This window comes from Eulemur rufifrons, chromosome 15 (assembly GCF_041146395.1).
Source record: "Eulemur rufifrons isolate Redbay chromosome 15, OSU_ERuf_1, whole genome shotgun sequence".
Lineage (NCBI taxonomy): Eukaryota > Metazoa > Chordata > Mammalia > Primates > Lemuridae > Eulemur > Eulemur rufifrons.
In genome coordinates this window covers 84,835,053-84,855,029 of record NC_090997.1, presented here as the reverse complement: position 1 = coordinate 84,855,029, position 19,977 = coordinate 84,835,053, and the positions used below count along the sequence as shown (strand labels likewise).

General features: G+C 34.9%; 1 protein-coding gene across 1 annotated transcript in view; it reads right to left on the bottom strand.

Moving 5' to 3' along the window:
• PEX7 (peroxisomal biogenesis factor 7) overlaps positions 1 to 19,977 on the bottom strand; it is a 67,146-nt gene that overhangs the window by 31,644 nt on the left and 15,525 nt on the right. The window contains exons 5-8 of the mRNA XM_069487990.1: positions 19,731 to 19,839; positions 8,389 to 8,495; positions 5,795 to 5,908; positions 4,214 to 4,269 (exon numbers count right to left, since the gene is read on the bottom strand). Coding sequence (XP_069344091.1) covers positions 4,214 to 4,269; positions 5,795 to 5,908; positions 8,389 to 8,495; positions 19,731 to 19,839 — 386 coding nt within the window. The remainder of the gene's footprint in view (positions 1 to 4,213; positions 4,270 to 5,794; positions 5,909 to 8,388; positions 8,496 to 19,730; positions 19,840 to 19,977) is intronic.

Genomic DNA, 19,977 nt, shown 5'->3' with positions numbered 1-19,977 from the left:
TTCATCTTTATGGACTGAATCCGTAAGTTAATGGCATTCAAATCTACATGCACAGCCCTAGCTTCCAGCCAACGATCTGGCTCCACAGTTCCAGTTTGGAAACGTCTGGAGTGGATGGTGAGCAACTGGCAAGTTTCTTCCTGTCTGTCCTGTTGCCATTCTTTGGCTCCCATGCTAAAAAGTCTATAATTACCCCTTACTGTTTTATATAGAATATTAAAAACAAACAAAAAGCTTGGTTACAGTATCTCTTTGAGAGCCCAGAGCCTCAGTGTGATTATGCTTCCCAGTTTGTCTGCCTGTTTGTACTGAATCACTCAAGAAAACCAAGTTAGGACACGTAATTTCTTTCAAGGCATTGTTGTAATTTATTCTATTAGAAGTACATTTTACACAAAGTTATATAGATTGTGCCATATAAAATACTGACTCAGAAGTAAAGAGAGAGGAGATTTGGGTAGTCCAGGTGATGAGGCCATGCAAATCTAAAACACTTGGTATATCCTCACAGAAACCAATACAGAACATCAGGGAGAACAAATAAAATGACACAAACTTAGGTCTTCAACACATTCAAACGTGAAATTAACTGCAAGAAGAAAAATCAAAACAGAATCCCTATGAGCTAGCTCCCATGTTCCAGCTGTAAGCCTTTGCAAACTTCAAGGACAGTTTAGGAAACACTGAATGGAACAGAGAAGACAAGAGTTAAGATCATGTCTAACACTGATCTAAAACCACCACCAGAAAGAGAAAGTCTATCCTATGAGTGTAAATAATGGAAAAGCATAATATAGATTAGAGTATGGATTTTCAAGTACATAGTATACAAGGAGGGGGTTTTATAAAGTCGATATGGCGGAGGGAGGGAAGAGGATTAAAAGCAAGGAAAGGTGCTAACCTCAAACCATCAACCCTGTCCATGGATATGCAGAGACACACAAAGTCCTCATTTATTAAAAACAGAAACATGGCCGGGCGCGGTGGCTCACGCCTGTAATCCTAGCACTCTGGGAGGCCGAGGTGGGCGGATCGTTTGAGCTCAGGAGTTCGAGACCAGCCTGAGCAAGAGCGAGACCCCATCTCTACTAAAAATAGAAAGAAATTATATGGACAGCTAAAAATATATATAGAAAAAAAATTAGCCGGGCATGGTGGTGCATGCCTGTAGTCCCAGCTACTCAGGAGGCTGAGACAGGAGGATTGCTTGAGCCCAGGAGTTTGAGGTTGCTGTGAGCTAGGCTGACGCCACGGCACTCACTCTAGCCTGGGCAACAGAGTGAGACTCTGTCTCAAAAAAAAAAAAAAAAAAAAACAGAAACAAAAAACAACCACAAAAATAAATCATCTGACAAAAATTTTCCTCAAAAAACAGATAGCAAAGTGGAAACCTGTAACATATTCTACATTGAATCAAGTATCTTCAAGCAAGCATTTGGGGACATGAAAAAAAAACCCACCCTAACCAGCAATTCAAAAACAAAGAAAAGTAGTAGACAAAAACAGAAACAAGTGAAATAGAACTGAATGAACTCAAGAAAGAAATAGAAGAAAAAAGGCAAAATCATATCACAAATAAAGACAAAATTAGGTGGTGCCCAAAGAAGAATGGATTCACACAAAAACATAAGGGCATTAAAGACAAGGAATACAACCAAAAAGCTGGAAAAGAAAAAAACCCGCAATAACAAAGTAAACCAAAAGAAAGTACCAAGAAGGAAATGATAAAGATAAAAGCAGCAATTAATAAGGTAGAGGAGAGAAAAACAGTAGTTCTAATTAATAAATCAAAATTCTACTTGCTAAAGAAAAATAACAAAATAAACATACCACTAGATAACTTAAGGGAGAACTTACAAAGATACAAAATCAGAGATGACAAGAGGGAAATAACTATTGAAATGGAAGAAATCCTAAGACATTATTTTACAGATATGTACACAAATAAATTTGAAAACCTACATCCAAGGGATAATTTCCAAAATTGATCCTATTAGAGATAGAAAGTTTAAACAATCCAATTTCCATAAAAGAAATAAAGTTATCAAGAAAGTACTCCACAAAAAGCACTATGCCCAGATAGTTTTATAGGGCAATTCTACCAAGGTTTGAAAGACCAAATAGCCTTGATGCTGTATAAATTGTTCCAGAGCCTTGAAAATGAAGGACAATTTTCTTAATTCTTTTTTATGAAGCAAGTAAAACATTTACACATAAAGCATAAAAAAAAAGAGAGAAAGAAGATGACAGACTAATATCACCTTTGAATACTGACACAAAACTTTAAATAAAATATTAGCAGATGGAATCCAACACTATAGTAAGAAAATGAAACACAAAGAACACATGGGATTTAGTCCAGGAATGCAAGGTTGGTTCAAACCATTAATATAATACATTACACTGACAGCTCTAAGAAGAAAAAACATGAATATCTCCATAAATGCTGAGAAAAAGCCTTCAACAAAACTTAAGACCCATTCCTGATTTTAAAAACCTCAAGAAAATAGGAATTGATACTTACTCTCTTAGCATGACAAACAAACATATATATTTTGTCTTAGAGCCAGAATCATCTTATTAACAAAGAAACAGCAGAGGCATTTTTACTGGTATCAGAAATCAAACATTCTCTATGAACTATTTAACATTGTATTAGAGGTATTTGCCAAGGCTATTTTACAAGAGAAATCAATTAGAGGCACAAGAATTGGAAATGAAGATGTAGAACTATCTTTATTTGCAGGTGGTGTGATCATGCACCTGGAAAACCCTAAAGAATCAATAATCTTTAGACAGAGAAACAGGCACTCTCAAATATTGCTGCTAGTATGGAAATTGGTATATTCCTTATGGATGGGAACTTGGTAATATCTAATAACAGTACACGTGTTTACCCTTTAACCCAGCAATCCCAATTCTAGGAATATACCCTGACATTAATTCCCTCATAATGTGAACATACATACATACAAGGCTATTATTCACTGTGGCATTGTCTATTTACAAAACATTGAAAACAAGCTAAATGCTCATACATAGGAGAGTAGCTGAATAAACTATGGTACCTCCACATAATAAGAATGAGCTCTCAGATATAGAGAGATTTCCAGGATATATTTTAAGTGAAAAAAGCAAAATGTTTTGTGTAAAAAAGGGGGAACTAAGAAAATATACATGTGTTTGAACAAGACTGGTTACCTATAGGTGTGGGACAGAATGCAATGGAAAGACAGAAGAAATATAAGGGGGAAAATGATAACCTTCTGAATATATCTTTATACATAAATCTTGACTTTTAGAACCATGTTAATGTTTTGTCTGCTTAGAAAAATAGACAAAACCAACAAAGATGGGAGGAAAATCCTAAAACTGAATACAAACAGAAACAAATGAATCAAACCATGTTTCAAATAAATAACATAACCACACTCTAACAGAGAAGAGGCAAATCAACCTAAGTATCTTTTGAAAACAGTATTTGGACTAAAGACAAAAAAACTAACTCTAAACAAATGCTGAGCTCTAATTAGTAAGATTCTTTCAAGCAAAGGTATGGCTTTGAAATTCTCAAATTGTTTTCTAAACATTCTAGGGCTTAGCACATAAGTGAATATATTGTGGATAATGAAAGTCAGGAATTACAATTAGGAAAGAGAGAATGAACCCTGTGTGGTGTGCAATTGTAAATGGGTGTACACACATACACACAAACACACACATTCTCATACCTAGATACACAAGCACATACACACACACACACACAAATTATATATGTACATTCACAAACATACATATATTCATGCTGGGTGTTTTCCCATCTAAACAATCTCAGCTGGAAGAGTCATATATTTAGACCTGAAGAAATAAAATTTCCCAATTTCTAAATCTAAATTTAAAAGATACTGGCTATGCAATCTATAGAGTAGAAGAGTGTTACCAGTAAGAACAACTATTAGGAAAAAAAGGCTTTTAAGCAGAACAGCCAGGCTAATTTTTGAATAGAAAGAATTTACTCATATATAGCTAGATCATGAAAACGTTACTTGATGAAAAATATAAAATATGACATTAATCCTAGTGGTAAATATTTAAACATGCCTACCTCAGATTATTTTCATATTAGTAAGAGAAACACATTATCTTTCATAAAAATTGTAAAGATGCAAATGCCACCTGGTATTTCACAATGAAACATTAAAAATCACTGTACCTTACAGTAAAATCATAGGAGCAAGAGGCCAGCACAGAAGCATGAAATGGTGAAAACTACAAAAAACAAAACAAAACAAAAGAAAACCCTTTTTGAGGTTAGCTACAATTATAACATACTTCCGATAGTCATTCCATAAACATCATAATAAATTTAAGTTAACCAGAGCTGTCACTTAAAATTATGCTTTCTCGAACCTTACATGCTTTAATTTGAGGCAAAAATTTGGCCTCTAAATATCCATCATAGGAAAAATATTTACTTTTACATTCTTCAAAGAAAGTCATCCCTCAAGCAAAGTCATCCCTGTTGCTATTCTGGAAAAATTAAATACAATTTCATATTGGCTATCCAAAAATGAGTCTTAAAAACATAAGAGATTTAAGTACATGATAGTACAAATATATAATCACATAATTTACCAATTTTACAAATATATATTATGATTTCTATAATCACAGGTACCAAAATAAACATTTAATGTTAAATACTTTTAAAATAATTTTTATGTTATTTGTATATTAAAGCTAATGAAAAATGATACCAAGGGTAAAAACTGCAAATTTAAGACAAGTAATGCCTACTAGATAAGTAATAAACATAGTTTAATAGGCTGCCCTTTGCAATATTTCTTCAGTGTTTGTCTTACCAGCACTTTCATAGCCATACATACATATATAACTACATTTGAACAGTTCTTAGTTTGCAAAGTACTTTCACTACAATACTTTATTCCATTCTCAGAACCATTCTGAAATATACATACAGAATATTTTTCAACTACTAAAACCTGTTCACATAAGATCACTAATAAAAAATAAAATAAGGCATTGTGTCTTATATGTTGCATTGCAGCCAGTAAAATTTAAAATATTAATTTAACTGAAAATTTAGAATTTTAAAAATAGAAACAACATGTAATTATCTTCTTAAAAATTAATAAGGTATTCTTTCAATGTAAAAACCAAAAAATGAAACTGGGAGATGCACTTAATAAGATGCTTTCCACAGTAATTTAGCAGAACCTGCCTAAACAAAAGCTGGGAAACTAATTTACGTCACCTTATAACACAGACAAATTTCTTGGAAACAACACAAAAAAGCTACCTCATCTTCTGCTGTTTACAGAGAAGAAAATTTTCTATATCCCAAACATTTGTGAACATTCATCTATTTTATATTAGGGAAAAGAAAGAAGTAATCTCCTCTTTATACTGGTGTCAACAAAGTAAAGAGACTCTCACTAAATGGAAATTATGATGAATGTAATACTAAAAGTAAATTACTGTAGTTAAAAAATAACATTAAAAGAAATAGTAGTTTGGGGTTGAAATAATGAGAAAAATATTTTTACTTAACTTTACATACTGAATGTCTACATTGTCCCAATTCATTCAATAATTATTCAAATATTTTACCTAAGTTTAGCTTTCAATGTTATCCTTAATTAGATAAATAAAAACACATATAAAAAAGGATCCATAACTCCAATCCCTAAACACCAAACACTCTTTTATATACACTTCATTGATTATATTTAAATTTTTATGCTACATATAACAAGAAAAGAAAAAAACTTACTTTCACCCTTCTAATAGCATAGGTGTGACCAAGAAGTTCAAACACTGGTTGTCGTACATTCCTTAAGTCCCAGCCTCTCAAACTACAGTCAACTGCCCCTGTTACCAGCAAATTCTAGAAACAATTCAGAGAAAAATAAACTGTGACATCTTTGCAATTAAGCAGTACACAGGCTTTCCTGCTAGAAACAATATCTACTTTCTGATAATCATTTAATACCAACCCAGGAGTCATTCTTAAGAAGCTGTATAACAATTACAGACAGGAATCAAAATAGACATTAAATAGCAAAAATTAATATGATTTGAGAAAAAAGGAACTCAATATGCTTTATGTACATGATGGAACACTACACACAACAGAAAAAGGCATAGTCCAAATAAGTGGTAATAAGCAATTAAAAATTATATATGACAAATGAGCCCAGCTTTCTCTTCAAAAGGTTTTTAACATGCTCTGAGCTTTTACCAAGCATTAAAAGGCAAGAGGCCTGTTAATTCAGGAATATTTGAAAAAGCAAAGGGTATAAATTAAATTTTTATGTTTTTCTAAATCTAAATCAATCATTGTTCCCAACTCTCTTGGACCAAGTCTTAATATAATATTTAACCACATCTGAGAATTTGTGCAAATAGTGGTGAGTCTCCTACCTAGTCAGGCTTTACAAATTCTGCTGTCTAGAGCTCTAAGTGAAGCCACAGTTCCTGAGTGATGAGTCCACACTCAGTCCACCTCATACCAACCACAGCAATAACTCATTGTCTGAACATGTTAGGCTTCAGTATAGGCTCCTCTGAAGAAAAGTTTCAATGATTAGATAATTTTTTAAATCACTCTCAAGTGTATATATCAGCACCTCTTTTTAGAATTCCCAAATGTAAAACATATAGGCCACAGTTTAATTTTCCAATATGGATAATTCATTTATGGTGAGAGAGACTGAAACTGTAGTCATTAGCAATGAAATTTTTATTTAGATTAAGAATTATTACTGAATATGTACTATATTTTCTTTTATTTCTTTTTATTTAAAGAACTGCCAACACAATGTTCTCTTTATTTTCACTAATTAATTTAAAGCTGAGAAAAAAACAAGGCATACATTTGACCTATTTGTCACAGGCAACAGACCACTTCAGGTACATAAATAGTCATGCATCATTTAATAATGGGGATATGTTCTGAGGAATGCAGTGTTAGGTGATTTCATTGTTGTGTAGACATCATAGAGTGTACTTACACAAACCTAGATGGTATAGCCTAGTCTACACCTAGGCTATAGCATGTTGCACCTAGGCTACAAACCTGTACAGCATGTTAGTAGACCAAATACTATAGGCAACTCTAACACAATGGTAATAAGTTTTAGTGTATCTAAAAATATAGAAACAGAAAAGGTGCCATAAAAATACAGCATAAAAGATAAAAAATGGTACACCTGTATAGGGCACTTACACATGCATGGAGCTTACAGTCCTGGAAGTTGCTCTGGATGAGTCAGTGAGTGAGTGGTGAATGAATCGGAAGGCCTAGGCCATTACTGTATACTACTGCAGACTTTATAAACACTGCACACTTAGGCTACACTAAATTTATAAAAAAATATTTTCTTTCCTCAATAGTAAATTAACCTTAGGTTACTGTAACGTTTTTGCTTTATTAACTTTTTAATTTTTTTAACTTTTTGACTCTTGTAATAACACTTAGCTTAAAACACAAACACATTGTACAGCTGTACAAAAATATCTTCTTTCTTTCTATCTTTATAAGCTTTTTTCTATTTGTAATTTTTTTTTTTTTTTTTTACTTTTTCAACTTTTTGGTTAAAAACTAAGACACAGACACACACATTAGCCTAAGCTTACACAGGGTCAGAATCACTGATATCATTGTCTTCCACCTTCACATCTTGTCCCACTGGAAAGTCTTCAGGGGCAATAGGATTTTTTTTAGCTCCATTATAATCTTATGAGACCCACTCATATATTTGGTTGTCACTGACCAAAACATCATTATGTGGAGCATGACTATAGTATATTAACACATATTTAATCCATTTCTATCTCTAATTCATATGCTCATATGGTTGGATGAAGCTTTAAAAAAAGCTACACATGCACACTGCTATCTTATAGAAGCATGAAAATTGGTTAAGCTTAAAAAGGAGGATAAAGCAGAAAATTTTAAAAACTGATGGACTGTCAAATTAAAAATGAAGTTACAAATAGTTCAGCAGCCTGACTAGCAAAGTGAAAAAGAACTGAAAGCAAAAGATGATACAAAGTGGCAGGGTTAAGAGCAATAAAGGAAAAAAAACCTACATAAATTGCAAAGCAATTTCCCAAAACAAACAAGTAAGGCTGCACTGTTGAACTTTGAGAATTTCTGTTTCTTATTCTGCCTGTTTTATGACCACTTAAATCCAATTAACGCTCATGCAGGTCAGTCACAATTATTAATTAGAAATGAAAGGGACTGAATTTTCTTAATGGTCCAGGAACACCACCAAAGTCCACATAAACAAAGATAAATGAAATGTAGAACATTTTAACATTAGGAAGGACGACAGCTCGGGGTAGAGCAATACACTATACCTCATTGTATTTACACCAGTCACAACTCAAAATCTCTGCCTCATGTGCTGGAATCACAATTCTGACTCCTGTTGCCTTCACATCCCAAATTCTCAGAGTCTGATCACCTAGTAAAAAAAGAAGACTTGATCACTTTCCATCACACCACTTACATGCTCAGTGACAAAGTGCTCATAATGATAAATCAAATAAAAATACGCTCCCTTTTACTGTTACCATCTTTATATATTTTTTAAACCATAATAATGCATAATGACTACTCAAAGTGAAGAAATACAAGAAGTAATGCTATACCACAATAATGCTTTTAGATCTACTTAAAGAGGAAAATTTCAATCTCACACTGAGACAAGCACAATAGTGACTAATACACAGCCAGTATGTTTTTATTTAGGGTAGGAAAAGGACCTGAAAATTTTCATGTTTAGGAAATAAAGCTAGCACTCTGTACCAGGATATCCTATAAGAAAGAAATAATATGGTAGCAGTTTTACTCTCCAAGCCAAAATGGAGAATTTTTTACTTTTAGTTTTTATGTACACTACATTGTTATGGGCCAGCTAGATGTAAATTGTTCTCCTTGGAAAAAACAAGCTAAAAAAATTTAAGGATTATATTTTGCATTATTAACAAAATGGTCTGCATTGCTTAAGTGCACAAAGTCATCCTTGATTAAATGGCTTATATGCTGTTTGCTTCCAATTTTTCTAAACTATGAGGAAATTTAAAAAATGATACATTGAATAAAATCTAGAATATATACATCTACCTCAAAAGTAAAATACAAGGTATAGTAACCAAAACAGCATGGTACCGGCATAAAAAGAGACACGTAGAATAATGGAACAGAAGAAAGAACCCAGAAATAAATCCACACATCTAGAGGGAACTTATCTTCGACAAAGGTGCCAAGAACATACAGTGGGGAAAGGGCAGTCTCTTTCATAAATGATGTTGGGAAAACTGGATATCCACATGCAAAAGAATGAAATTAGACCCTTATCTCTCACCATATACAAAAATCAAATAAAAATGGATTAAAGACTTAAATCTAAGACCTGAAACTATGAAATCACTGAAAGAAAACATTGGGGAAATGCTTCAGAACATTGGTCTGGGCAAGGGTTTCTTGAGTAATTCCCTAAAGCACAAGCAACCAAAGAAAAATTGGACAAATGGGATCACATCAAGCTAAGTGTCTATCAACAGATGAATACATAAAGAAATTGTGGTACATATACACAATGGAATACTATATAGCCATGAAAAGAATGAAATCCTGCCATTTACAGCAACATGGATGGAAATAGAGAACATAATGTTAAGTGAAATAAGCCAAGCACAGAAAGACAAGTCTCGCATGTTCTCTCTCACATGTGGGAGCCAAATATTAAAACAATAGATCTCATGGAGACAGAAAGTAATGATTATTGAAGGCTGTAAAGGGTATCGGGTAGAGAGGGATAAAGTGGGGATGGGTAATGGTTGCAGAAGTATAGTTAGATAGAATGAACAATATTTGACAGCACAACAAAGTGACTATAATCAACAATAAGTTAGGGTATACTATAAAATAACTAAAAGAGTAGAATTGGAATGTTCCTAACACAAAAAATGTTAAAAGCCTGAGGTGATGGATACCCCAATTACCTTGATTTGATTAATTCACATTGTATGTCTGTATCAAAACATCACATGTACCCTATAAAGATATACAACTATTATGTACCCATAATAATTAAAAAGTGAAAAAAAAAATACAAACAACTGATGGTGGGAGAAAGCTAGTTCCCACTGATGAAAAGCATGTGGTCTCTGGTGTGATAACAGGCAGGGTCTTAAATGCCATTTTGTCACTGTATGACCCTTTAAAGGGTATGTAATATATCTGAAATTGATATCTCATTTCTAAAAAAGAACAGAATGCCTCCCAGGCAGGGCTGTCCAAGACTTTAACACAACAAGGTTTCTATAAAGCTCCTGGCGTGTCTCTAGCATCTAGTAGACACTATCACAAATGGTATCTAAAAATGCTAAATTTTTAAATTATCCTTTACTAACTGCTATAGTTTGGAGGTTTGACCCTCCAAATCTCATGTTGAAATCTGATTCCCAATGGTGGAGTTCAGCCCTGCTGGGAGGTGTCTGGGTCATGAGGGCAGATCCCTCATGAATGGTACTGTCCTCATGGTAATGAGAGCGGGTTGTTAAAAACAGCCTGGCACCTCCCCTCCCTCTCTCTTGCTTACTCTCATCGTGTGATCTGCACACTCTGGCTCCCCTTCCCCTTCCACCATTAGTGGAAGTAGCCTGAAGCAGGTGCCGGCACCATGCTTCTTGCACAGCCTGCAGAACTGTGAACTAAATAAACCTCTTTTCTTTGTAAATTACCCAGCCTCAGCCATTTCTCTACTGCAACATAAAAATGGACTAAGACACTAACCTACATAAATTTTCCTATATTCCCAATTCTAAATCACATGTCACTTGAGCTACGTTTAGCTATTTTAGACAACTTTTTTTTCCTGCCTTCTTTAAAAGCTGCTTAAGAAAAATAACAATTAAGTTTGCTGGCAGTAATAAAATGTAAAGGTTAAGAATAGGGAATCTGGATTTCCAGAGCTTGGTTCTAAACCAGCTCAATAACTTGGTAGCTATAAGAGATTTAATCAAGTAACTAATCCTCAGTTTCCTTACCTATAATAAAATACCTGCCTTTTAAGGTTGAAATGAGAAAAAGTAGTGAGGCTTAGTATGGGCCAGATATGGTGTAAGCCCCCCCAAAATGTTCAGAAAAATAAAATGAGAAAAAATACCCATGATTAGAAGTTACTCCTATTCCTACTATTAATAACAACATGAACAATTACTAATATTGAGTGTTTCCAATGTGCCAGATGCTGATCTTAGCATTTTATATGTATTAACTTTAAAAAAAAACAACACGACAACACTATAAAGTAGGAATTTTGATAATATAAAAAATAATTTTTGTAGTCCTTTGCAAATGAGGAAACTCAAGCAAATGGAGATAAATAACTTGCCCAGGATAGTAAATGATGGAACCAGAACCCTAGTAGCCTGGGTCCCCGGTATGTACACTGCACAACTACACTATGCTGCTGCCTCCTAACGGTGCTGGAGGACAAATGCCATACAGCCAATGTTGACTGGTTCTTGAGGAATTATTCTTTTATTTCTGTTACTTTTTCTATAAATTGGAGAAAAAATATTTACTCTCTCTCTGTCTCACACACACACACACACACACACACACACATACATGCAGAGGACATTTTGTCATTTTTGCCCTACTTATTTTAGAAATAAAAGTAAAAAAACACTATAGATAAAGTTGAAATCTCAATTTATTTCCAATCCCATTTCCCACCTTTCCTGCTCAGAGACCACCACAAATGTGAATTTGGTAGGCAGCCCTTTAGTCTGTGTTTTGGTAATACTGTTATTACATTTTCATGGATCCATAAATATGAACTATTGCTTTGTGTGTGTGATTTTTTCTTTTTTAATTTAAAAATACTATCCTGCCACTTTAAAAAAAGGTTGTAAACCACTCTGATGGATGAGAATAACCTTTTTGGATCTAGTTAAGGATGGGTAAGGATGAAAGGGAATAAGTTTGAAAGTACCAAATGGAAATTGTTCAGAATTAGTATAGGTTAGAGCTTCAAATATCTTCAGGGATCCTAATTATAATCACCAGTTGTGGTCTAGCCACTGGTCAGTAGAATTTGTTTCCAGAATTCCAAACAGCTTTGATGAAACAATCTTTCATGACTTTCCCAGCCTTCAATGTATAAAGCAGGGTGATGTGGAGGTCTAGTGTTTGCTCTGCCCAGCAACAACATCCTTTTTCTAGGACTAGCACATTGCCTTCTCACCAAGTGATTCTAAAAAGACCTACAGCTCAACACAGTTGACCAACCAGGGGCAGGCCCAAGCACGGCCAGCCATAGTACCTCATTCCCTGCTCTGACTATAGCTGACAGGTAAAAGGTGGGTACTTGGGATTTTTCTGAACTATAACTGCAAAAATAATCAGTCTTCTCTCATGGTAGAATTTACAAGTTATAAAAGTCAGGAGCTGCTGGTGGTCATGTGTCTCTGAAAGCCAGCCTACAGAGTTGAGTAAACAGGCAGGGAAAAGTCCAGATGAGAGAGAATGCACCCTGGAGCCATTTAAGCACCCCTTCTCTTTCTGGGGTATGCTTTTCAATAATTTTCACAAAGACCTAAGATAGTTCCAGTTCTATCACTTACAGGCAAAGGAGATCACTTACCATCATGGAGGGAGTAAATGGTATTCTCCTGAAGCTACAGTCCCCTAAAAAAAAGCCTAGACCCAAACAACAACATTTGACTTGGCACAACATTTGACTTCCACTAAAACATGGAATGGCTAAATGATGTACACTAGTTTTCAAAAATTTATATTTAATACTAGGTCTGAAACTATAAATTCTGCTATAGCCATAAGTAAAACACTGTCTAAAGTTCAGTGAGCTTGTGTTCACCCTAATAATTACATGAGTATGTGAACTGATTTAAAGTACCAAAACACTATAATTAATGTGGACTAGGAGATTAAGAAGTAACTACTATTTCACCAATAATATGTTTGAGTCTCACAAAACATGTTTAGCAAAAGAAACTAGACACAAAGGTATAAAAATAGGCAACATTAATCTACAGTGTCAGAAGTTAAAACAGTGGTCATCCTGGGCAGGGGATGAGGGGGTGGGGGTGGGATGGGAGGAGGCCCTCTAGTAACAATTTACTTCTTGATCTGGGTGCTGGTTACACAGACGTGTTCATTGTAAAATGCATCAAATTGTACACTTAAGACTATGTATTGTTCTTATGTGTATTATATGTCAATAAAAGATTAAACAACACAACAACAAAGGTTGGGTGGATGGTTATTCTATATTCCTCTGGCACAAGAGTTTGGCGCTGCACTATGACATTCAAGCAACTTTTTTAAAAAAAAGCCATGGGTTGGGCTGCCCTGTCTTGCAGTTAACTAAAGGGACACAAAAACGTAAAGATTGCAGTATAGGAGCTAAGAATCCCACTTCCTTGACAGTCTCCTGCTGTACATATTTGGCACTTTGTCCTTGTCACTTTGCCTTCCAGGTAGGAAAGAGACCTTCTGGCCAAATGGTACAATGACTCACTCAACTCTTTAGCCACCAGGACATTTGAATTTATGTTGTTTTTTTAATTGAATTTTCCAGACAACTGGCTTTTATTGTCAGCCAGACGTTTGTCAGGTCCCTGTGATGGTGCCATAGACCTACCTGAATTACCAGCTTCTCTTATCAGTTGCAGACCTGCCACTGGCAGCAGAACCAGTGAGTTTAAATGCACAATATGGAATAGAAAGTGCTGGCTGTTACTATGACTAGTTTTTTTTTTTTTTTTTTACAACTATGCCTAATTTCAAACTGTAGCAGGTAAGAGGAAGTTGGATAAAGAGAATGAGTGTAAACATAGAGCCGAAAACTATGAAGTGAGCTGAATAGCAAAAGGGTACTTTCAGGCCCAAATAATTTAATTGAAATGCCAGATGCCTATCAGATGTCATCTGACTTTTTCTTACAGTAGAATGAGGTTTGTTTTAATGACTGAACCCCACACATTTAGGCATGGTTATGACTTATGCAATTATATGGAGTCTGTAGTAACAATAATTTAGTTTTCATGATTCAAAAGAAAGTTTACTTCATATTAATCCTCTTCATGTACAGAGCTCAAATACTCTTCCCTTCTATCTCATGTAATTTAGAAATATGAATTCTGTACTAAGACAACTATCAAGAACTAGACAAAATGCAATGTCCTTAGAGAATTCTGCTATGGAAGGTAAATCTAGGTCTTTAAAAGCTCTCCCTTTTTTGGCCTGTCTTACCTTAGCTAATGACAACAAATTTGATTCTAGATTTATAAATACTATACAACCTTGAAGGTGACTAAATTCTTAGAGTAGCCTAAATGCTATATTCTCATATATTATCTTAAAATATAAATTGTTGTAAGCAGTTGAATGATACAATTAACTGTATATGTGTGACAGGATTAGATATAAAATACATCTTGATTGCCTATCACATAAGCTTCTACCATTAAAAACAAGTATTTTACAACTTTTGGTTTCATACCACAAACTTTGCAGTTGAGATATTTTTATGGAAAGATAATAGTATGTTTTATAGCTAGGGCTCATCTGTAAGCAAGAAGACAAAGCAAGAAAATTGTTAAAGACCATAATATAACTCATTGACAACACTGAGAGAAAAAATTAAGGAGTTCTCAAACTGAAAGAACCACTTGCTCTGTGAATTCAGCACTAAAACATTCTATAGATTTTTTTTTTAAAAAGAGTTGAGTATGTACCTTTGAAAACAAACATGCAATTCCCATTACCTCAACAGAAATAAGCTATTAATTTGGCATTTCAAATAGAGCTATTCCATTGTCTAGTACAGTGCTTCCCAAATCGGGCTGATCACTAGATTCAGCTGAGATTAAAAAATATACCTCCCAGAGCTATTCTGATTCAGTAGGACTAAGATGGAGCCCAGAATTCTGTTGCTGTTTTTTAAAGCTCCCCCAATAAGTCTGATGATTAGCCAGAATCACTGGACTAGTATGTTACAACACACCCATGCATTCCAGATTCTACCTAGAGCAAGTTACTTTAGAGTTCTGCTCTCAGTCTTAGTTCTCAGATAAGTACTGACTGTTCAATCTTACAGCACATATGCATTGCAAAGGCCATTCTGATGGTCCTAAAATATGTTCTGCTCTCCCCACATCCATACCTTTGCCTCCCACTTCTCATTCCTCAACTCTTACTTGTTCATAAGGTAGTAGCTTAGACACTGTTACCTCAGGGAAGCATCCCTGACCAGCCAACCCTGACAAGCTCAGGAATCCATTTATATGTTTTCACAAAATTCTGGGCACACGTGTTAATAATAAGAGGTAACATTTATAGAGCTCTTACTCTCACCGGGCACTGTTCTAACTAAGCCCTTTGGTGTACTCAATCCTTCTCAAAACTCCATGATGTGGGTACTACTATCACCCTTATTTTAGAAATGAGGAGACAGAGGACAAATAGCACAACCAAAGTCTCATAACAGCAGGAAAGGAGAACTCCCAGGCATGTCTGCTATTCAAAAATCCCAAGCACTCTAGAATCCACGTTCCTAACTGCTGTGCTATATCACCTCTCCTTCAAAGAATTTCAGTCTTTATCATTATCTGCTTCTAGTTTTCATCTTAGCATCTCATTCCCAGTTGACTAAATGCTCTAGGGGGGCAGGAACCCTGTCTGTCCGCTTCCTCACTGAATCTCCAGTGCCCAGCAAATGGTGGATATTCAATCAATACCTTACTCACTGGGAAGGTCCCTTTCAACAACCAAAATGAACCTTAAAAATTCTAATAAGATGGTTACTCTAATATCTTATATAGTGTTTGGCTGCGTAAGGCATCCTGCTATGCCAAAGAATAAACAAGTGCCATAGGAAATGTATGAAAAAAGCAAAGCAAGGAAAATCTGCTAAGTAGTTCACTTGCCTACTACTGCATTGTACATAGCTCAGTAGGCAAACCTGTTTGTCTTCCCTGAAATGGCTAAGGCACAATGAGAGTTTTAGAGCTTACCCTAACTTTTTACTATACCATAACACCTTCCAATATTTTTGCAGAGTGGAAGAGAAATTTTAAATATTTTTAAATTTACTAAGTAGGCTAATATTTGTAAATCATCACAAAGGAATATTTCAGGAAAATGGCAAATTTTTGATAAGTCAGCCTTCTAGTGAGTTCCCAAGATCATAAAAGCTGGCAGAAAACAACTTTACTATATCCATTTCCCAGGAGAAGTTTTTAAAGGTTATTTTGTTTTAAGGAACATATTTTATAGCTTATAGGTCCAGTAGTTGATTTTCATCAAATCCCCTCTGATTTATCTTAAACCTTAGATGTGTAGCAAACTTAGTGAATATTGGTCCTTTAGAATCTATCCACCTAATCTGGATTCACTCTTTCCATCTTCACTGTATGTCGTTTTGGTACCACCGTCTCCCATTTTCCATTCCCAACTTCAGGGGCTAAACCAATCAACACATTACATCCCCTTATCCCAGGCACAGTTACTAGTTCAGGCACATTCGAATGGACCCATCAGAGCCAATGACAGAAAATGAAACTTCCTGGATGTCTGAGTAGGAATTTTTTTCTTTTTCCTACTAGACAGAAACCAGAAAGGCTGTAGCGGTTGGAGCTACTGCCACTTGGCCATCATGTGGTACCTCATACTGAAACCAACACAACAGAAGACAGAGCACTACATCCAGCCATGCCCACAAAACCAGATCTAATTCTGGACTTTTCACCTATGTGAGCAAATAAATTATCTTCTTCCTTAAGGCAGTTTGGATTGGAAATTTTTTTCACTTTCAACCAAAGAAGTCCTGGCTGATATGACCACTATTTATATTAATTTATAACATAATTCATGACAGTAATGTAATTAAACAGACACGTCTTCTCTTCTATGAAAGCAAATGGTCATTCTGTTGATAAAGGACTGTTTTTGTATACAGTACAACCCATTTACATTGTAAAGATAGCTTAAAAAGTGTTGTGATTATGCTGCTAACTCACTATAAATAATTTTCTTCTGCTATTCAGACTCGTACACTGAATATTCTACATGCCATATCCAGAGTCAATAATACGTATACCATGCTACACAAAGACCAGTGTGAAAGGAAGACGTGTGTGACTCAGCCCAAATGAAGGGCTAATTACACACAATTCTGTCTAAATGAATGCAGCTGTATTAGTTCATGATTTTGTCACTACAGATCTGTATTTGGTCATGGGCACAAAAAGAAGAATGATTAAAAACAAATGAAGGCAATTTTAGAATCTTAATAATATAGATTAATAAGACTGCATACAATAGCAGCGTGAAGGATTTTTAAAAACCTATCAGTTGTTCAAGGACTTTTACTTACTAACACTTTTCCAAATATATAAAATTAGATACTCATTATTAATTCTAGTTTACTGTAAATGTTGCCAATTAGAGCTCCCTCCACTGAAATCTTCACTGTTTCACTGGAAGAGAAGTATGTTTTAGTTCATTTGTGAGGTGGATCTACTCTACACCACTAATTCAATCCAGAGTTTGAAATGACTCCTTTGAAACTGTAGGATATAAGGCCAAAAGGAATCCCTCCCCTAAGAAAATAATGCTAATTCAACCTAATTCACATCCTTACAGGAACTTTAATTCAACATAGACTAATACTCTCTGTGTTACGGCCTTTCACCAAAGGTAAAATTACAAAATGGTAAAATTATAACCATTAAACTGAACGAACTGTGGTCATCTTATGGATCTGATTTACTGTAAGCATGAAACTTGTTAGCATTTACACTAACTTAAAAACATAAAAGATAATTAACTCAAGTTATACACGTAGATTAAAGAAGGTTAATTAGTTCAAATTATATGTATTAATATTGCTACAATTTACTTAATACACACCCAGTTTTATGGTTAGCTGTGTTACATAAAGATAAAAGATCAAAGAAGAAATTCAGGCCTGGAAAAGGAAATGAGACAAAGAAAAATATATTACTGGTCTCATCTCAAAAGACTTGACGTATTGAAAAAGATTTAATTAGACTATGGACAGAGAAAGCTTAGACAACTTAGAAATTTAAAACTAATAGTAATAATTTTTTTTTAATTTCTATTTATTTATTTATTTTTAGAGATAGGGGCTCACTCTGGAGCTCTAGGCTGGAATGCAGTGGTGTGATCGTAGCTCACTGCCGCCTTGAACTCCTGGGCTCAAGTGATCCTCCTGCCTCAGCCTCCCGAGGAGCTGGGACTAAAGGAGTGCACCACTACGCCCAGCTAATACTTTTATTTTTCGTAGAGACGGGGTCTCGCTATGTTGCCCAGGTTGGCCCTGAACTCCTGGCCTCAAGCAATTCTCCCACCTTGCCCTCCCAAAGTGCTGGGATTGCAGGGGTGAGCCATCATGTCCAGCCAAGAGTAATAATTTCATAAGTTGATAGGGTATACTGCTCTTCAACCCAGAAAATGCTATTCATTTTTCTCAGAGAAAAATACTACTTTTCTTAAATTAACAATGCCTCTATACATAGATGTTACTATTATTTACTATTAGGATGTCAAAAAACTGCATTATCTAAATGGATATATTTGCCTATATACAATTTACCTGAAGGTTTCCATTTCTGAGTGTTTTCAACCTAATAATACTTACAGCATTCAGGGAGATTTGGTCATTTTTAATTTTTAGAATTAAAATATAATAAGAAAATAAGCTAATGGAAAGGATTTCTGTGACATTATATTTCCTATGGAAGCCACTAAACATAATTCAACAACCCAGGGCATTGGTATAGTTTATTAGCAAGAAAGGAACAATTATTCTACCTATTGCCTATCTTTGGATGCTGGATAATTAAACGAGGAGACAATACTAGAAGCATACTACCTTCTCTAGCCATTGTCTTCTCTCCTCCCCTAAACAACTGTGCAAAAGATCTATTTCTTTATCTCCCCTCAAGGCTCTATATGAGGAGTCAGCAAACATTTTCTGTAAAGGGCCATACAGTCTCTGTCACAACTACTCAATCCTACCACTGTGGTAGGAAAGCAGCCATAGGTAATATCTAAATGAATGCATGTGGTTGTGTTCCAATAAAACTTTATTTACAAAAACTGTCAGTGGGTCATTTTGATATGAGGGCATTAGTCTGCAAACCAATGCTCTATTCCAAGGTTTCTTCTACTTCATCTTTCTTGGGTTCTCTGATTTACTGCAATGGCTTCCAATTATGAGCCAATGATTCAATTTTTATTCACAAGGCCAGACTTCTCAGCTCCAAACTCAATCTGCCCATTGGCAAGCCCACAAGTATGTCTCATAGGTTCAACAGTATTCTAAAACAAAACTCAAGATCTTCTCTTTCAAACATAATTTGTACCTTAGTTATAACATTACTATCCATAAATTTGTCCTTGCCAGGAACCCAGGAGTTATTTTTTTGGAGTTCAAATCATTGAAAAACAATCTGGGCCCCAGCTAATTCTGGCCAAGAGGTTGGCAAAGAATGAAACTGTCTTAAGAGCACAAAAGAATAGTAACATACTCCCATTTTCTCTTGGAATGTAGGGTACACAGTGCCACCTAATGGGGAAAACAAGGCCACCATTCACTACAAGTAAGGGTTTTGGTAAATATTATAGAATTATTTACCTGAGGCTGAAGCAAAACAACCAGGGATGTGGGGAGACCAGATTGTGCTATAAATGACACTTTCATGGCCTCTAAAGGTGCACAGAGATTTTCCAACAGTTGGATCCCACTACAAATAAATGAATAGATCAATTACTTAACAAAAGTAAATTCAAATATATGTTTTTATATATACTCTATATATACCAATAAACTATATATTTATATATACATATATAAGGATTTTTAAGATCTATTTTTCTATAAA